At 35.6% G+C, this 19,606-nt stretch overlaps 1 protein-coding gene across 1 annotated transcript; it reads right to left on the reverse strand.

Moving 5' to 3' along the window:
* Positions 1–1,611: 1,611 nt before the first annotated feature.
* LOC135642364 (protein COP1 SUPPRESSOR 2-like) lies at positions 1,612–19,192 on the reverse strand. The gene is made up of 7 exons (XM_065158468.1): positions 18,939–19,192; positions 18,598–18,840; positions 18,401–18,515; positions 18,235–18,308; positions 16,406–16,563; positions 13,473–13,647; positions 1,612–2,016 (listed from the first exon to the last, which is right to left on the reverse strand). Exons 1-6 carry the CDS (start codon positions 19,019–19,021, stop codon positions 13,481–13,483), a joined length of 840 nt encoding a protein of 279 aa, XP_065014540.1. The 5' UTR covers positions 19,022–19,192; the 3' UTR covers positions 1,612–2,016; positions 13,473–13,480.
* Between the last annotated feature and the right edge of the window lie 414 nt (positions 19,193–19,606).

The following is a 19,606-nucleotide window of genomic DNA, read 5'->3' on the forward strand; positions in this document are numbered from 1 at the left end:
GAAAGGGGCCGAGGAGGCGGAGCACGCAGAGGCAAACTCCAAGTACCATGACAAGGCTGAAGGGCAAAGACCAAGGAACTTCGTAAGACCGGTGTCAACGAGTTTCTCATCAAGATAACCGAAAGTGAAGGACTTCGGGTCATGCAAGAGTGTACGACCAAAGAACGAAGCAGACAGTATGTGGTGATGTACCTTCGCTACTCAGGGGAGTAGGCGGTAGGGTTGATGGAGAAGACGGTACAATCCCAGAGGCGACCAAATCTATTAGAGAATTACTCCAAGTTGGGGTGAAAACTTCTTGCATTCCAGAAGTTCGATGGCATTGAGAAAGTGAATCACAGTAACTAACTCAACGCAAGGAGTGCAAACACTTCCAAGTGCTTCAGAAGTGTGAGCAAAGAGCAAGCGAAGGTCAGTAACCAGCTCGATGCATGGAGTACAACCTCGAGGAGGCAGGCGAAGTTAAGTAACCTTTGCCTTCTCAACTCTTAAGAGAATGGGCGAAACCGAGTACCCCAATTCTCTTATCTATCCAGTAGAGGAGCTCTGCATATGTTCAAAGACCCTTCGAAGATAATGAAAGACAATAATTGTCAAATCCTCACCAACAGTGATCAGTGTTACTGAGAGTAGATTGTCCGCTTAATTTCCCAATGACATGCCAATCGAAAGCGGAAGTGATGCGAACCTATTTGAATGTGACAACTAAGAGAAAGAAGAGTCAATGAGCAAATTTTGTAAAGAAAGGACCCAAAACTTCAGAAGTTTGCGAGGCGATGCTCGTTAAAACTCCAACAAGCATTCACCCAGTTCAAGCAGCATGAGGCATTTGAGAGACTAGCGTATTAAAGATGGTCTTTTCCTTCATCTGGAGGATCTGTAGGAATCAACAGAGATTAACACAACTCAGCCAACCCCACACTAGAGTCAGAGTCATTGACGAGTTGAAGCAGCATGACGGATCAAAAGTTCGACTACTAAAAAATAACAACGGAGAGCAACTGAGAGCCGAGAGGCACATTGTAGCTGGAGCAGAAGATTGAAGACTCAACAAAGACGAAGGGTTGTAGTGTCGACAAAGGCTTCAACGAGGACGTCGAAGGACTTAGTGGGGGAGAATGTCACGGACAAACTTCTAAACAAGATGTTTGATGTAATACTTATGTATCTCCGTGTCTTTTGGGTATGTTCATATTTTGATTAGCATGTAGAGAGATAACCGAAGGCTTAATAATCTCATTTTAGTTCGGTCAGTAATGGATCATTTTACCCTTTGTTGTGTAACTGTTCAGAACTTGTAAAATCTGTTTGTAATTTGCATTGTCTATAAAGTGTTTTCATAAATGTTTGCTTGTGGATCCCGAATGAGGCATTTTCTCTATCTCGTTCTCTCTTTTGTGGGTCATAAGGGATCATGGGAGGCTTTAGGGAGACTTCGGGGAGGCTGACCTTTGCGGACGAACACGCAAGAGTGCCGCATGACTTAGACAAACCAGCTAAGTCCGTGACAATACAGCCACCACAATGCGATGCAAGTGGGTCGAGCTACCTGTGGTTTCGACAAGAGACAAACAAGCTTATCAATAGGTGAAACCCTTCGTAAGTGAACAATGAAATCTAATGTTTCCTACCCGACAAGTTATTGATTGCAGTAATTTTCATTCAGTTTCAGAAACATACAGCAATAACTCCGGGTTTTTATACATCATCACACCTTGCTGGTAGTGGTATTTTGAGTATCTTCCAAGTAGGAGTTCCACACTCGTTCAGCCAACACATGTTAAACTTACCTTAAGCAATGCACAACCAACACCCTCATCAAAAGCACCAGCACCATTGCTCGCATCTAATTTCCCTGCAAAGGAGTCTGCTAGCCATGTTTCCCTGACAAACTTGTCCATACAACACCTGAGTTCAAGAAGAAGGCCAGTTTTAATTTTGTTTCATCACAAATCTTGCTCTCCTGATGCAGAATTTCTCCATTGGTGAAGAAAGCTCCCTTTGCAGCTTCTTTACCTGACAATAAACAATCAAACTGTTACAAAACATACTGAGGTCAGAGGTGGAAAATCAAAAGATGAAATAAGTCAATAAATTTGGAGAAAAGAGGACAAAAAGAATTACAACCAAGACAGAGGAGGGAAAAAAACAACTATTTTGCAGTCCAGTTTTCCAGTAAGTATGGAGAGCTTCCATCGGCACACGGATTACCAACCATGGCTACTTAACTTGTAATCACAAAATCAGAAAGCGGATGGGAATTCTGCAGAGGAAAATACATCGTCCAACTTCATGGTGCACGATTCTTACAGCTTGATACTAGTGGAAACAAAGTGAAAGGAAGAATCATCCTCAAATACCTATGGTGAAAACTAAATTACCAAAATGTTAGCACATCTTAAGCCAAAAGTTTAAGGCCCTGATATGTAAAGATCTTTCAGGACACTGTTTCAATGTTTGACGTACCATCTGAAATGGTACAAAACTGGACAGTAAATACCGGTTCGCTAACTAACCAGTGCACGAACCCAGTTACCTTAAACCAGTACTACAGCCTGATCAACCTAGTATTCATGCAAACATGGGCCAATGATCATAAGTAGAAATTGCAGGTATTAAAGCTTATCTCATAAAAAAATCTTACGGACAAGATTGCTAAATTTATTAAACTAAAGTAAGATTTTACAAAGACTCAACACAAATTAGGACTTATAGAAACTTGAGAACTAGACATAGACTTCTCAGACAAGGGCAACGACTCTTCAGAACACCAGAAAGCTATTGAGATCCACAGTGTCGGTTTTCTGCTCTCCAATGCCCCTTACATCTAAGAGAGGGGGATATTTATAGAAGTTATGGAAGATTTGAGACAGTTGCAGATTTTTCTGAGATTGGACAATTGTTGTCCTTTCTTTTGGTAAGCTGGCATCACTGATCTTATCCTAAAATGAGTTTTATCGTGTTGCGTAGATGGGCTGGATGTGTCTTTTATTGTAGATTACATGTGGCTCCCATTAGTCATCTCTGCATCAATCATCTGTAGTGCAAGTGCTTGTAATTTGTGATGAATCTGATCAAGATTTTCTAAGTATTCATCACTATTTTCTCCTTCGTTTGCTGGTTCTGGATTGTTTTCTTCTTGATTTTTATTATTTTCTTCATTATTTACTTCATCACCCCATTCCCAAGGAGTTTTATTCCAAGGTGTTTCTCCTTCGTAGTGCATCAACAGTTCAGTTTCAAACATGATTTCTTGATCGACTTCTCGAGTCCTTGGTATAAGAAGCTGTCTTAAGGGTATAAACTAATCAAAAAATATCTCACACCGAGGGCCCTAATTTTTGCTTTGTAATTTATTATTCACAATGATTTAAAAAGCATTAGGCACCAAAGTCCCAAAATGCCCGAGGTGCTAAGAGTTTGCCCGAGAGAAACGAGAGACTCTGAAATATTAAAATATAAATAATATATAATATAATTAATAAATATGATTATATAAATTAAAATATGATATTAAATTAAAAAGATCTAAAGTACCAAATCATATTATCCATATTATAATAACAAAAATATTAAAAGACTTAAAATAATAAAATTTTGGATTAAATTCAATCATCATCATAATCAACATCGTCATTCTCAAATATATTATTAACTTTCTCTTCCTCTCATCCATTTTTATTAAAATATGTTTCGTCCTCTTTGACAATGACAAAATATGAGCTTAAGGCTTTTGCACTCATTTTTTCTTTCGTCATTTGTCTGGTACATGTCTGTAATTCTCCAACACTTGAGACTATTGCCACTTCACATGTTAAACATCATCTTCCAATACATCATATTCGGCATCTTACAAGTTTGCACTCATTTCCCCCACCGACCACTTATTTGAATCATCAATATCGTACAATGAGATTGGATTAATGTTATTTCGTAAACATGATGAGCCTTCATTTCTTGAATATATTTTATATAAACAATATCATGTAATTGTTGATGTTCTAACTAATTTCTCAACTTTGTGTGAATCTATCATGTCGTATAATTTAAAAATATATTAATACATCTATTTGAAAAAGAATAGATTAATTGAAACAAAAATATTATATGATCCTTACATGCTCAAAGATACTCTAGTTTCGCTCATAACCCGTAACAGTACATGTCAAACTAAAAATTTTGATAATTAATTATTATAAGTTTGGGATGAAATTTTCAAATAGACTCCACCATTCAACTGTAATACTTGTTTTATTATTAACAATAACATATTAAACATGAAATTAACTATATATATTTATTAATACCTAGGGATGTAGTCCTAGATCAAATTGTCATTGAAATTTCAAAATAACCATCGGCATTCTTATATAAAGATAATTCATGTATGATCTTATCTTTCACCTCAAGGCTTGGAACCAATCTTGGAATACACTTATATAACCCATTTACAATTTCTACATCAAACTCAATAATGGTGTTCTTATAAAAGAATTCTGAGTTCAAATAATATCCTACTGCATGTAATGAACGATGAAGTTGACAATTCCATCTTTCGTCAATGATTGTGAATATTTTCTTATACTTTTTTTCATATCCATCAAAAAAACTTTTGAATCGTCTCCTTTACTCTATTCATAACCTCATAAATATATCTCATTACAAGTTTCTTTTCATTATCTACTAACCGAAGGACCCGAACAAGAGGGTCCATTACCTTTAATATATAAACTATAAGATTCCAAAAGGACGACATTAAGATGATATCACCAGCTCTCTTGTCTTTTGCTTTTTTTGCACATTTGCTTGTCATCCATTTCTTCGAGGTAAATATGTTTCTCATGTTATGTTTTTGACGATGCACATTTTGGAATGTCAAAAAGGAAGTAGCAAATTGAGTGATGTCATATCTCACCAATTCCTTATTGCTTGTGAATTCTCTCATCGTATTCATAGCCCTAGTATGATTATAGAGAAATCCAACAATAAAGATTACCCTTTCTAAAATCTTCTTGATTTTAAGAATCTTTTCATATCCTCCAACATTAAATAAATGGAATGTGCCGCACATGGAATCTAATATAAATGTTGTCTTTTTTGCTTCAAGTAATTTACCTAAGATAAAGAATAACAAAATTGATAAGATTAAATGTTACTATAAATTAATCCGAAGAATAAATCATAAATTGAGAATATCTTGGAATCATCTATCTATTCAGCAAGACAAGACTAAACTTTATATTGATAAAGTTATGTCTCTTCAATATTGAAAGTATGACCACCTTGAGTTTGTAGTGACATCTTCTTTCTCAATATTTTCTAAATGTGAACAACATAATATAATTTCTTCCACTAATCCTCTTTCAAGAAATTACAATACATATCAATCAATATGGGTTGGTATCGCTCGAAACTTGATCGATTCCGACCATGTTCCGGTCAAGTTTGACCCATATGGTCAAAATTGACCACTAAGGCCTCTATTGGAGCTTTAAATCCCCTCCTCCCCTCTTTCACTCACTCTCATTCCCATTCTTTCTCATAATCTCGCTTATGATTAAAGTTCCTAATCGACCATTAGTGATAATCAAGCCATTTATTTGGATGAAAGGACTAGAATGCAGGATCCAATGGAATTTATCTCTAATTTGATGGTTTTTAACTTCTTTCTATGTTTTATTTATCATTTCATATAATTAAATGTGTTAATGCATATTTATAAAGATTAAACACGATTAAGGTCCATCTCTTACGTTAGTCTCATATAGATCCTATTGTCTTACATTTTGATCGAAATTGGACATATTTAGAGTTTAATCAAAGTCCATTTATGCCTCACATACACTCTGTTCTTAATTAAATATAATAAAACTACCATTAAATTAGGATACAAAACCTAAAAGAGGATTCTTCTATTAATTTCTTACCATTTTTCAGCCTTTTTTCGAGAATAGGTTCTGTTTTATATGTACCAGTCCGCCCATGGACAGATACCACCAGTCAGCACGGTATGGCAGTCCCTGGTTTCAACATTTGCACCTTTAATTGGGGACTCTCATACACCAACCAAGAGAAACAAACATTAACTTCCAATCCAGAAAAATGAACAATGTTCATTTTCAAGATATTTGGGAACACGTAAAGCAGAATTCTTTCATGATCATTACCATCCATTTGTACAATTTTCTCGCTCATGGTTACAATTTTTTTCTCAGGTACTTGTTCCACAAGCAGTAGGCTTCAGGTCCACAACTGTGATGCTCATAAATAAAACATATCCATAGACTAGAGGCGCGGTAAGGCATATTTATCAAGATTAGACATGATTAACGTCCATCTCTTATGTTAGTAACAATTAGGTCTATTGTCACATTTAGAGCCAAATTGGACATATATAAGGTTACTAAAAGTGTATTTAAACCTCACATACACTCTATTCTTAAACAAATACAATAAAATTACCATTAAACTAGAATTAAAAACTTAAATGAGACTTTTTTGTCAATTTATTGCCATTTTATAGTCTTTTCCTGAAAACCGGTATCATCATACATACCATCAATCGACAAGATACGGCAGTCCTTGGTTTCAACATTTACACCTTTTGTTGTGGACTCTCATACTCCAACCAGAAGAAACAAACATGTCTTCCAATCCAACCAAATGAACAATGTTCATTTTTAAGATATTTGAGAATACCTGAAACAGTTCAAAATTTTTTCATTATCATTACCATCTATTTGTATAATTTTCTCGCTTAAGGCTACATTTTTTTGTCAGGTACTTCTTCCACAAGCAGCAAGTGCAAATCCACAATTGTGATGCTCATAAATAAAACATATCCATAGACTAGTGGTCCCTCAACCAAATACTAGAACTGCTTTATTGTAGCATACAATCATGAGCAAGTGGTATATACAGCAAGCTGTAATGTCACAACTTGACCAAGTTCACATCAAGGAATATATATTGCAACCAGTGGTTTAAATAGGCGCCCAAGAGCTCGCCTAGGCTCTCGAGCAAGGCGAGGTGAGCCCCAAGGCCCTCAGGTCTCGACCAGGCACGCACTTCAATGAAGCGCCACTTTCGCACTTGCCTGAACCCAAGCATCGAGCGCCTTAAGTGAGCGCCCGATTTAAGTCAGGTTCAGTTAATAGTAGCTAATTGGTTCGATTGAACCAACTAATCTACATTCTTTAACTATACTCGCAAAACTCACACCCTACAACCCCACGCGACCCCAAGCCATAAACCCCAATGCAACTATTGCCTCCACCGCCAACGCTTCCTATGTCGCTGCCTTCGCTGCTAATGCTTCCTCTATCGCTGATGAACAAGTCTGACGACTTAGCTTTCGTGCGCAATTCCTTCCACCGCCACTACTTTCGTGTGCAGCTCCTTCCACCGTCCAGGGAGCAAGCCGTAGTTTCCTCCACCACCGACAGACACATCTAAAGCTTCCTCCACCCACAACATTGTCGTCCGCAACTTCCACCGCCACTGCTGCTGTCCACAACTTCCTCCACCATCATTGCTGCCATCCGAAGCTTCCTCCATCATTGTTGCTGTTGTCCGCAGCTTCCTCCATCGCCACCGCTATCGTCCGAAAGTTCTTTCATCACTGCTGCCCTCTCCTTACTTTCCATTATCGATGACTCTTTTCTCCCCCTCTAACTATTGTTAACAATAGAGAATATACTGTTAATAGTAGATTGTAAACTATAATACAAAGCAATCTCTATTTAGATTTATAATATACTATTTAGATTTTAACACTGTTAATCTCTATTTATTTAGAACTATTATTTGGGTTTCAAGATCAATGGCAAATATACAAAGCAATTTAGAAGATTCTTAAAAAAATTCAAGAAATGATCCTGCTTAGAAATACAATTATCTAAAGGGTCCTAGAAATTCTAATGCAATTACTTGCATCTTTTGTGATAAGATTATTAGAAATGATATTTTTCATACAAAACAGCATTATGTAATGAACTTCAAGAATGTATCAACATGCAAGAAGTGTCCACCTAATGTAAAAGAAGAGCTACTAACTTGTATGATTGAAAAAAAAAGATATAAAGAAATGAATATTATGGGATTTTACCCGAGGATAATGTTGAACATATTTGAAATGATGATGAAGAAGATTATTTTGAAAATGTTAATCCAAGTGGGAAAAGAGTATATAACAAAAAAAAAAAAAGTATGGTTGTTAAGAAGGGTAAAAAAGGATCAATGGACTTACATATATATAAAGGATCACAGAAGCAACAAGGACAAGCGAGAGAAAAATTAAGACAAACAAATATAAATGATATTTGTGATAAGAAAATAAAAGAAAGAACAATTTAACACATTGCTCGCTTCTTCTATTAGGTTAGCCTTCCCCTTAGTACTTGTTGTTTAGACAGTTTTAAGGAGACAATTGAAGTTATTGGAAGATATGATGGGGAATTAAAACGTCTAAATTATTATAAGTTACGAGTTCCATTACTGAAAAAAGAGTTGGATTATATAATAATTTATTAAAGGGCCACAAAGAATCATGAGTAAAGCATGGTTGCTCTATTATGTCAAATGTTTAGACCGACAGGAGATATAGGAGTATAATTAATTTCATGGTCAATTGTTCTTTAGGAACCATATTTATGAAATCATGCATCATCTTTTATGAAATCTAGAGAAAATATATATAAGTTGCTTGATAAGTTTGTGGAATAAATTGGTAAACAAAATGTCGTCTAAGTTATAACCGATAATAAAAGCAACTATGTGTTAGCTAATAAAATTTATCTTTTGAATTTTTGAATTTTTGAATTACTTTATATCTCCAATTTGAGTGAAAGTATTATGTAACTCCTAATTCTTATTAATTTTGTTATCTTTTGTCTTAGGTAAATTACTTGAAACAAAAAGACAACATTTATATTGGACTTCATGTAAAGCACATTACATTGATTTAAAGTTGGAGGATATTGGAAAGATTCCTAACATCAAGAAGACTTCAAAAAGGATAATTTGTCAATGGATTTCTTTTCAATCGGGGCTTTGAATACGAAGAGAGAATTGAAAAGCAATAAGGAATTAGTGAGATATGATATCACCCGATTTGATATTCCTTCTTGACACTATAGAGCATGCATCATCAAGAATATAACCTGTGAAACAAGTTTACCTCAAAGAAACGAGTGACAAGCAAATGGGCAAAATAAACAAAAGGAAAAAAGGCCGGTGATATCATTTTAATGCCGTCCTTTTGAAATCTTATAATTTATATATTAAAGGTAATGAACCCTCTTGTTCGAGTCTTTCGGTTAGTAGATAATGAAAAGAAACTTGCAATAAGATATATTTATGAGACTATGAATTAAGCAAAGAAGGCAGCTCAAAAGTCTTTTTGATGAAAATGAAGAAAAGTATAAGAAAATATTTACAATCAATGATGAGAGATCGAATTGTCAACTTCATCGTCCATTACATGCAATAGGATATTATTGGAACCCAGAATTCTTTTATAAGAACACCTTTATTAAGTTTGATGCAGAATTTATAAATGAGTTATATAAGTGCATTGTAAGATTAGTTCCAAGTCTTAAGGAGCAAGATAAGATTATACGTGAATTATCTTTATCTAAGAATGCCGATGGTCTTTTTCGAATTCCAATAGTAGTTTGATCTACAACAACTATATTCCCAGGTATTAATAAATTTATATAATTAATTTCATGTATAGTATATTATTATTAATAATAAAGTAACTTTTGTAACTGAATGGTGGAATCTATTTGAAAATTTCATCTCGAATTTACAATAATTGGCTATCAAAATTCTTAGTTTAACTTATAGTGTTGTAGGTTGTGAGCAAAACTAGAGTATCTTCGAGTATGTAAGGATCACAAAATATTTTTGTTTCAATTAATCTATTTTTTTAGATAAATATATCAATATATTTTTAAATTATATGATATAACAAATTCACAAAAGAGAAGAAATCGATCAGAGCATCAATGATTATGTGATCTTATTTATATAAAATATAATCAAACATTGAAGGCTCGTCATGATTTACAAAATAACATTGATCCAATCTCATTGTAAGATATTGATGATTCAAACAACTGATCGATGGGGAAATAGGTGCGAACTTACAAAATGCCAAAGATGAGTTTATATTTGAAAATGACAACTTGACATGAAGAGATGTGGTAGGAACCTCGAGTGTTGGAGAATTATAGATATATATAAGACAAATGACGAAGGAAAAAATGAGTGCAAAAGCCTCAAGTTCATCTCTTGTCATTATAAAAAAGGAAACATATTTTGATGAAGATGGACGAGAGAAAGAGAAAGATGCTGATATGTTTGATAATGACGATGTTGATTATGAAAATGATTGAATTTGATGTAAAACTTTATTGTTTTGAGTCTTTTGGTATTTTTTTTATTAGAAGATGGATTATGTGACTTGGTACTTTATATATATTTAATTTAATGTCATATTTTTATTTATATAATTATATTTATTAATTATATTATATATTTTAATATTTTAATATTTCAGAGCACCTCACTTCGATCGGGCAAGTGCTCAGTGCCTCGAACATTTTAGAACCTTAGCGCCTAGCACTTTCTAAATCATTGATTACATTGCAACTTTTTAATGCATAGTTCTTATCATTATAACAGTATGAAACAAGAACAAAGACTATTTATACCTTTTAATGCACAACTATAATTGTCAACAAATAGTTCTCTGGAATAATATGGTTGATCTGAAGAGACAAAAGAAGTTGGTTCTGCAATATATTAGGAACAAGTACCAAAACAAAGATCTGAAAATAACAATAATATTCATGTAGATGCAAACCATATAGAGGCTGCCTTATCACAATTATCAGCTAAGCAGCATATTTATGCATTTGAACTTAGTTTATGCTTTTTATCTTTTACCAGACATCAAAAAATAGTGAAACCATATCATCAACAAAGAACAAAGAAGCCACTCAAAACTCTAAGGTAGAATATTAACAAACATACACAACCCAATATCATCAGGGGTGTCATCTAGATAAAAGACCCACTTATCACTAGTTTCCAAAAGCTGATAGAAATAAGTTATTTGATTGTGTTCTTAAAAACAACATAGCATTATTATGCAAGTGAGATCATCATTCTCCTGCTGTAATCTTCGGCATATATAAGATCTAATGAAAATACTCCTACTTGCCATGTACTATTATATGAGACTAACTTTGGGTAAATTAAATGTAAAACTAGATTTCTCCTTTTATAAGTATGAGAGATTTAGAGAAATGCAGACTAGTTTTCTCACCATTAGGCAAAAAATTCCTGCTAGGTGAGTTAATCAGTAGCTTAATTTTAAAGTCCTTTTAAATGGCTAGAGCAGTGATTTAAAAAGCGCTAGACACCAAAAGGCACCAAAGTCCAAGTCCAAAAACGCCCAAGGCGTTAGGCGCTCGCTCGAGCGAAACGAGGCACTAAAATATAAAAATATATAATATAATTAATAAATATAATTATTTAAATAAAAATATAATATTAAATTAAGGAAACCTTGTAAAATCACAATATCACATTAACAAAAATCTCAAAATTCAAAACAATAACAATAATTTTAAATAAATAAAAATTAACAGTATTAAAATTAAAATAATATATTATTAATCTAATAAATTAAATACTGTTACTAGTATACAGTTAGCAGTATAATGTTAGTATACTATTAACAGTAGACTATCAAAGTGAGAAGAGTGTGAGTAAGAAGAAGATCGAGGCTACTGATTGAGAGCAACGGCAGCGATAGCAACGAGTAGCGGCAGCGATAGCGAGAGCGGGAGCAGGAGCGGCAAGCGACGACATTAGTAGCGGCAGCGACAGCAGCAAGCAGTGGCAGCGGCGAACGACGACAGTGGCAACGACAACGGTAGCAGTGAGCAGCGATAGCAGGAGCGGGAGTGAGGACAGTGGCAACGACAGCGGTAGCAACGAGAGCGGCGACAGTGGCAGTGACAGGGGCAGCAGCAACGAGAGCGATGATAGTGACAGCAGTAGCGAGAGCGGCGATAGTGGCAGCGAGCAGCAGCAGCGAGAGTAGGAGTGGCAGCGATAGCGGGAGTGACGAGCAGGGTTAGGGTTGGGAAGTCGCGAGAGGAAGGCTGATATCGATGCTTTAGTTGGTTCGATTGAACCAACTAAAGCACCGGAGACCAAACCAGACCTAAAATGCTGGTTTGGTCGCTTGGTTTAACCCGGGCGCTCGCCCGATGCGCCCGACGCTTAGGCTCAGGCGAGCACCCACGCGGTGCCTCTTTGAAGCGCGCCGCCTGAAAATTAAGCGAGGAGCTCGGGCCTCGTCTCGCCTCGCCCGAGCGCTTGAGCGCCCATTGAAATCACTAGGCTAGAGCTATAGCCTCAAGCCTCAAACATGAATATTTCCTAACAATTGCTCAAGCATAAAATAGGGTCCTTGTTTCGCATAATTTCTTGCCAACTTGTGAGGCAATATGCTCAGCACATGTCAAGGCATATAATGGTTGTATTAGTTTGCGCTAGACTGTGGTCCAATAGGCAATTGGGTGATTGATGTGAAGTAGGCTATTTATGAAATGGTCCATGATATGTTCTTGGAAATTTCCAAACTAAGACATGTTAATATGATATGTGACTATTTCCAATATATACAGATGGTCTACAAGCTAGCACTCACATAGTAATTAATGACAATAATTGTTTTCTGATAAGTAACAGATACCCTATTGTCACTTCCATTATTCACTAAAATGAAATGCACATCAATAGCTTCCAAAAAGATCCTTCTGAAACAAATAAAGAATAACACTAATAACACAATAAAGATATTTCTACACAATCATTTTACAATAAAATCTATAGTAAATGTACCGTTGAACAATAAAAAAATATACATTATAAAGTATAAACCTCTTGTTTAAGACTTAAGCAAGAATACTACATAAATAAAAAAATAAATTTGAAATTACAAAGATATGTCTACACAATCATTTTACAATAAAATCTATAGTAAATGTACCATTGAACAATAAAAAAATATACATTATAAAGTATAAACCTCTTGTTTAAGACTTAAGCAAGAATACTACATAAATAAAAAAATAAATTTGAAATTACAAAGATATGTCTACACAATCATTTTACATTAAAATCTATGTAAATGTACCATTGAATACTTTATAAAGTATAAACCTCTTGTTTAATACTGAAGCAAGAATACTTCATAAATAAAAAAACATATTTTCAAATTAGGATACTTCCACAATGAAAATCATCGTCCCCAAAAGTTTCAATTGAATGGAAAGCGACTAGTATTCTTATTTTTCTTATTTTTATTAGTGTCAAGATCCTTGGACCACATATAGGCAAACAAGAAAAATCGAATGGAAGGCATTTCTTTGTGATCCTGATAGACTTACATCTAGTACTATCTGCGCATAACACGATTTCTTTCTCGTTTGCGAAAGCGCTCAAGCATGAACTCATCCGTGGCAGCTTGCCTCCGTCCTGCAACATCCGAGTTATTATTTTCTGTTGACTTCCCACCCATATCGCTCACTTGGGCACCTCGGATTTTGTACAACTCTGGATGCTCTGCAAGTAAAATGACCAACACTTATTGAGTTCTTAAAACATTTACCATTCAGCCAGATTTCAGACAGAAGAGCCTCTGGAAGAAAGAAATAGATTGTGAAGCTCTTCTACTCTTAAAATAGAAATAGACAGTCCCACGTGGAACAAATCAAACACACATGCACAAAAATATTACAATGTAACTAAAACGATTGCATTAACAACAGCCAAACAAGCCCACAGAAAAAACATCCTGTGTAGGATATTGCCACCATTGAACATCAAAATTTCAACTACTCCGAAAAGGTGAGTTACCCAACACTTTTTGCCGTCCACATTACTGATTATTAATGAATATTTAGGTCTTTTGTACCTCAAAATAGATGAAGCTCTCTTAACCAAGTTATATTTAGCAACAAGATCATCATTTTAAGAACAAGGTTCTTATTTCGTAAGTTCAGAATTGGGTGGATTTTCGGAACAAGATCATTTTAAGTTTTTAACTGTGTTTAAAAGCTGGCCAAAATTATCAGGAATGGCTAAGGGTCAACTGAGAACCTTGAGATCATGAAATTAGCCATTGAAATCGATTGGGTGGTCTAGGTTAGAAATTTTGAGGATTCAGGATTGGTTTCAGTCAATCCAACCAGAGCAACCGACCTAATAAACTATGCTTGCAAGTAAAATCATTATTTCATGAGACTTCTCCTAACAAAACCTATATTACTAACATGAATACACCAATCCTAAACATAATATGGCTTCAAAATGCTCCAACAGCAACACACAATATATGAACTGGTCAAATCCCATCTTAAGTTTATTTAAATGCACCATAGATCAGTTTATGCATGACCATTAAAATATAGTGATTTGACAGAGACAAGGCATACATCATACAGGGAAAGACCCAAAGCATTGTCCTCATCCTAAAATCCACAACAAATTAATTCACACTAACTTGCAGTCAGGTTTAGATTAGAAATATGTTGAATTGTTAAATCAAACTTTAGAAAAATGGTGAATCATATAAAAGTTTGTGGTTGAGACATATCAGATTATTGAATTTTCTTACTTTATTTTTCTGGAGCTTTTAAATTTTTTCCTCATAATTTTTTATTTGCTGCACAGGGTTACAAATGTTCTAAACCTTCTCAATTTTGGATAGCAGTCTTTGATAAGAACCATATGGGTGTTATTAAAGCTAATTTAGAAGTCATGAATGAAGTATTTTAGAAGACAAGGGCTTACCTGGATATCATCTGTTTATATGGAGTGTTTAGTCTATTCAGTATCATCCAACAAGAACAACCTTCCCACTCTCTGTTTTTTTCTTTATATCCTTTGTTTCTCTCCCCATTGGTCTTCCAGCAAATAGAATAGCACCAAATCAGCAGTAAAAATTGATTAGATCAGTTCCCAATTGATTGGATTTGGAGTTTTTTCCTATCAGTGTGATCTCCAGAAAGAAAGTACACATTACGATTCTAATTAGTCAGCCAGTTTCCCTTTTCAAAATACCTTAAACAGACAGTTAGTTTCTCACCTATCTCTCTTCCCTATTCTTTGGTCTTCCATCCTCTTGTATTCATCTGTATTAAATTCAACAGCAAGGAAAGAATGGAAAACAGTATCATTTCCTTACCCTGTAACCCCTTTCTTCCATTTTCTCTCATGTTCTAGAGGAGATGGAGGAAAACCAAATAATATAGGAAAATAAGGGTTCAAGAATGCTTAATTCACAACAAATTAACTGGGTTAATAATAATTTTCATATGTGAATCTATTACATGTGATGTCTTAAAAACAAGGATTTTAATTTTAAATGATACCGCCCGTACCGGGCGGTACATACCAGTCCGCCAACAGACCGGTATGCGGACCGCTCATTACCGAGTGGTATCAGCCTGGCTACGGCCTAGCTGTGGCGAGGGAAGAAGAAGTGTTGAGGGAGAAAGCGCTCAAAGAAGAGGGAGAAAAAGAGGGAGAATTGGGATCGCCCTCCCTACCTCGACGCTTTCCAATCCGACATCGCCCTCCCTCGACGATCCCAATCCAGGAGGTAACGGAGAGGTGATAGCTCGACTTCTTCTTCGCCGAAGGCCGAAGACACCTGCGGCCTTCGCCACGTTCTTCGTCGAAGGCCGGAGACGTCTGCAGCCTTTGACATCTTCGCCAAACGCGGCAGATGAGGAGAAGACCATGCCTACTCCTCATCTAACATGACGAGGAGAAGAAAAGGAAGCAACGTCGCTAAGGCAACATACGCCTCCTTTTTTATTTTTATATTTATTTTTATATTTTTTTAATATTGATATATATATATATACCAAGCGGTACACCTTGGCATACCACTCGATAAGCTCGTACCATACCATATCGAGCAAAGCTCGAAATGCCGATACTGTACAAAATTATAAACCTTGCTTAAAAATATCAACAAATAGATATCTGGAACAAATGAATTAAGTACCAAAGATCCCCCAAAACTCAAAAGCAATCACTTAGTTTTGCAATTTGCAAACTAAGAAAGCATTAATTATCTCTGCCTCCTTGATATCAAATTTTTTTTATCAAATTAATGATATCCTTCTGAAACCTTATTTATTTTTCTAGCAAACATCACTATACCATCTCTCACATATATCCACTACACATAACTAAACCCCATTTACATGTCAAAGTACATTCCAAACCAAATTGCATATTACAAAAATCCAACTTATGTAAGTTAATGAAAGAAAAGTGAGAAGAATGAAAGCTTTTGTAGATAACAAACCTCTCCGAAGTTTTTCAGCATAATCTCGACCGCGTTGGAAATAATCTGCACTGTAACTTGAAGGAATATTCAATTCTGATTTAGTTTTACCAACAAACCTCTTCTCTTGCAACAGCTTTTTGGCAGCCTCAGTCTCTTCAATATTCCGTAGCTTGTATCTGCAGCATCAACGAATAACAGGTCTAAGTAAAAGGTGGATCGATGAAAATGAAAGAAAGGATATTGTTTCCATTCTTGTTGTCTGTTAAATGGTGAACCACTTAACTTTTACCTAAACATACAGGAATACAATATGACCCAATTAGATTATGATACTAATGTCATATGTCCTTTGTTAGATTACGTTCAGGGAAAATTGATTGAAATCATGTTTTACCATAATATTATGATCGTGCTCATTGTCTTTTTTTTTTAAATCTGAAGGGAAATTAAGAGGCATTGATTATTGAATATTACTTGCAATGGTTTGGTTTAAAGATTTCTAGGGTAAGCATCAAGCAGGCTAAACAGTAAGCACTAAGCAATTTCAAAAGAACAGATCATATTTCAACCTGATCAGTGATCTAAAAGAATCAAATGTGCAGGGGTTTGGTAAGCATGCATTTACTGTTTATAGTTTGTATTACAGATTAATGTGTGGCTGTCCTTTACACCATTCACTTTTTTCTGGTTTGATGACCATTCAAAAGTTCTAAAACCACATGAATTTTGGTTTCTAGGCTTTTTGAATGTCCGATAATCCTCATTGCAGTTAATTTTCAATTTGAAAATCACATGATCTAAATTTTGATTTGTAGGGTTCAAATATTATTCTAATATTTGATCCCTTTTATTATACATATATATATATATATATATATATATATATATATATATCATCCTTTTAAATTTTGGTTCCAAGTCTTTATGCATAAACAATAATGAGATATATCATCCAGCACCTAACTTAAAACTTGAAAAAAGAATAAATGTCCATTGATCAGGCTATGTCAGAGTACCAAAGCAACAGGTTATTCTGTTACTTAGGATCACATAGACGTCATCTTATTTGACGAGGAACCTTTAAATCCAATAGTGAGTTTGAAAATAAAATTGGGCAGTGCTGAGTTGATGTTCATGAGAAATTATAAGGACCTTAGCTCATTTTAAGATCAGTTGTCGTGTGCTTTATATGTAGCCAAAGCGCAAAGTATCATCATGTGCAATGGTTCACAGAAGTGTGACAATCACTCAAGATTCATCTGAAATCTGTTAAAAGGGCTAAGCTTGACCATGTTTTAAGATTTTAAATCTCAATTGCTGGGTACATTCCAATTGCCTAATGCAATACAAAACATTAATATCTAATCATGTATGCTGAAGAGAGGCAAGTGTGGACATTTATATCTAAAATTTTATAGTAAGAAGCTGGAGTTAGGAATACAAGAAGTACACGGACATAAAGTTATGACTCATATGATAATTCAATCATTTAGCACATATAGTGTGGCCAACCATGGGTAAACAAAAAGCAAAGTCCCATCTTTAGGCAGTCATTCAGCATAAAGAGCTTTTAGAAGTCCAGGCAATAGTGGTCTGTCATCAGGAAAAGGAATGGTGCGGACCTGAATACGTAACAAAGCTCCTAGAAATTTACACATTGCATGTATCACTTCCAACTTAAAATGTGTAGAACTTGATCATCGAAATATAATATTTAGGCCCTCTCTTCTAACTTTGGATAGGACGTATAATCATATTCTCCCATCTACCCAAATCTGCAGTTAGCCTGGAAGGGCAACAGAAAATGAGATGACAGATTAGAAACAATTAGAGAGGCGATAGCATACTCGATGGGTAGTTGCACTTCAGCAATCCCTGTGGTCCACTGAGTAGAACTTTCTTCCGAGTTCCTCTTCTTCACCTGCATGGAAGAGAACAAGTTCAAATTGTTCAATGCCCAATATAAGCTGGGACTATGGAGGTAATCCAACACTCCAACTGCAATTCCCTCACCTTAAGATGTTCAGGCACAACATACAATTCGTCCATCGGGTCCTTCTCCTCCTTCTCACTGGAGTCAATCTTCTTGCCGCGCCTTTTTGCCAATTCTTGCTCCACATACTTCAACCTTGACAGTCAGCACTAGCGAAATCAGACAGTCAAATGCTATAGATTAAAAGAAAGGGTGTCAGAAAGACTACACCACATACATGTTGGGATCCTCGATAGTGACAGCTGTCTCCTGGGCGAAGGTGTCCTGCAGGACGAGGTCCTCCTTGCCGCCATCTCCGTCGCCCTTGTCGCCCACGCCTGCGGCGCCGCTAGAGGAGGAGGACCTGCGAAAGGCCCCGCCAGGGCCAGTGGGGGAGTGCTGGGGGACGGTAGGAAGCGCGGGGATGCCAGGCTTCCTCTCCCGCTGCTTCTGGAGCAGCTTCACCTCCTCCAAGACCAATCTGAAGACGCCGGTAGAACCCCATCGTCAGCACCATCGATAAAATCCCTAGAACGCACGAGAGGCACTCCTGTTAAGCTTGCTAGTGGTAATACTAACCTGCGCTCCTCCTCGTCTTCCTCGGTATCATCAGGACGGGGATCATGTTCTAGGGTTCTCTTCCTAAAATTCTTAATCGGCATGCTTCTCGTCTTCTAATTGAACGATTTGAACGAATGTCAAAAACCCTAGCTATTTTCTCCTTTTTGTAAGCGAGAGCGCCACAGCGAGAAGGATGGATGGACGAGGCGTCGACGCTACCGTCGACCACCGCGATCGGACGCCCCCTTTGTGAGTCCTAGGGTCTGGACAAGTGCCATTAGGGATGTAATTGGAGATGAAAGGCTATGATCATTTCGGAGCTTGTGTGGGGTCGGCTAATTATCTATTATCCTATTCCTAGTTATTTTAGGCTTGGATACTTATATTTTAAAAAATTATATTAATATCTTCATAATTATAAAAATAAAATATCTAGATTTATTTATCTTAATATCATCAATTTTATTAATAAAATTTAAAAAATAAAAAATAATTTTAATTTTAATATTTTAGTTAATGATGACAAATAATGACATGATGAATGCGAGTGATTGTTATGTATAATAACAACAACGATGAAAGAGTTACTTAGTATTTGCATCAATACTATATAGATGTGGAGTGATATTACTTTATATATATATCGATATTAACATAATTATCAAGTAATATTATCGTTCGTCACC

The sequence above is a fragment of the Musa acuminata genome, chromosome BXJ3-7 (assembly GCF_036884655.1).
Source record: "Musa acuminata AAA Group cultivar baxijiao chromosome BXJ3-7, Cavendish_Baxijiao_AAA, whole genome shotgun sequence".
NCBI lineage: Eukaryota > Viridiplantae > Streptophyta > Magnoliopsida > Zingiberales > Musaceae > Musa > Musa acuminata.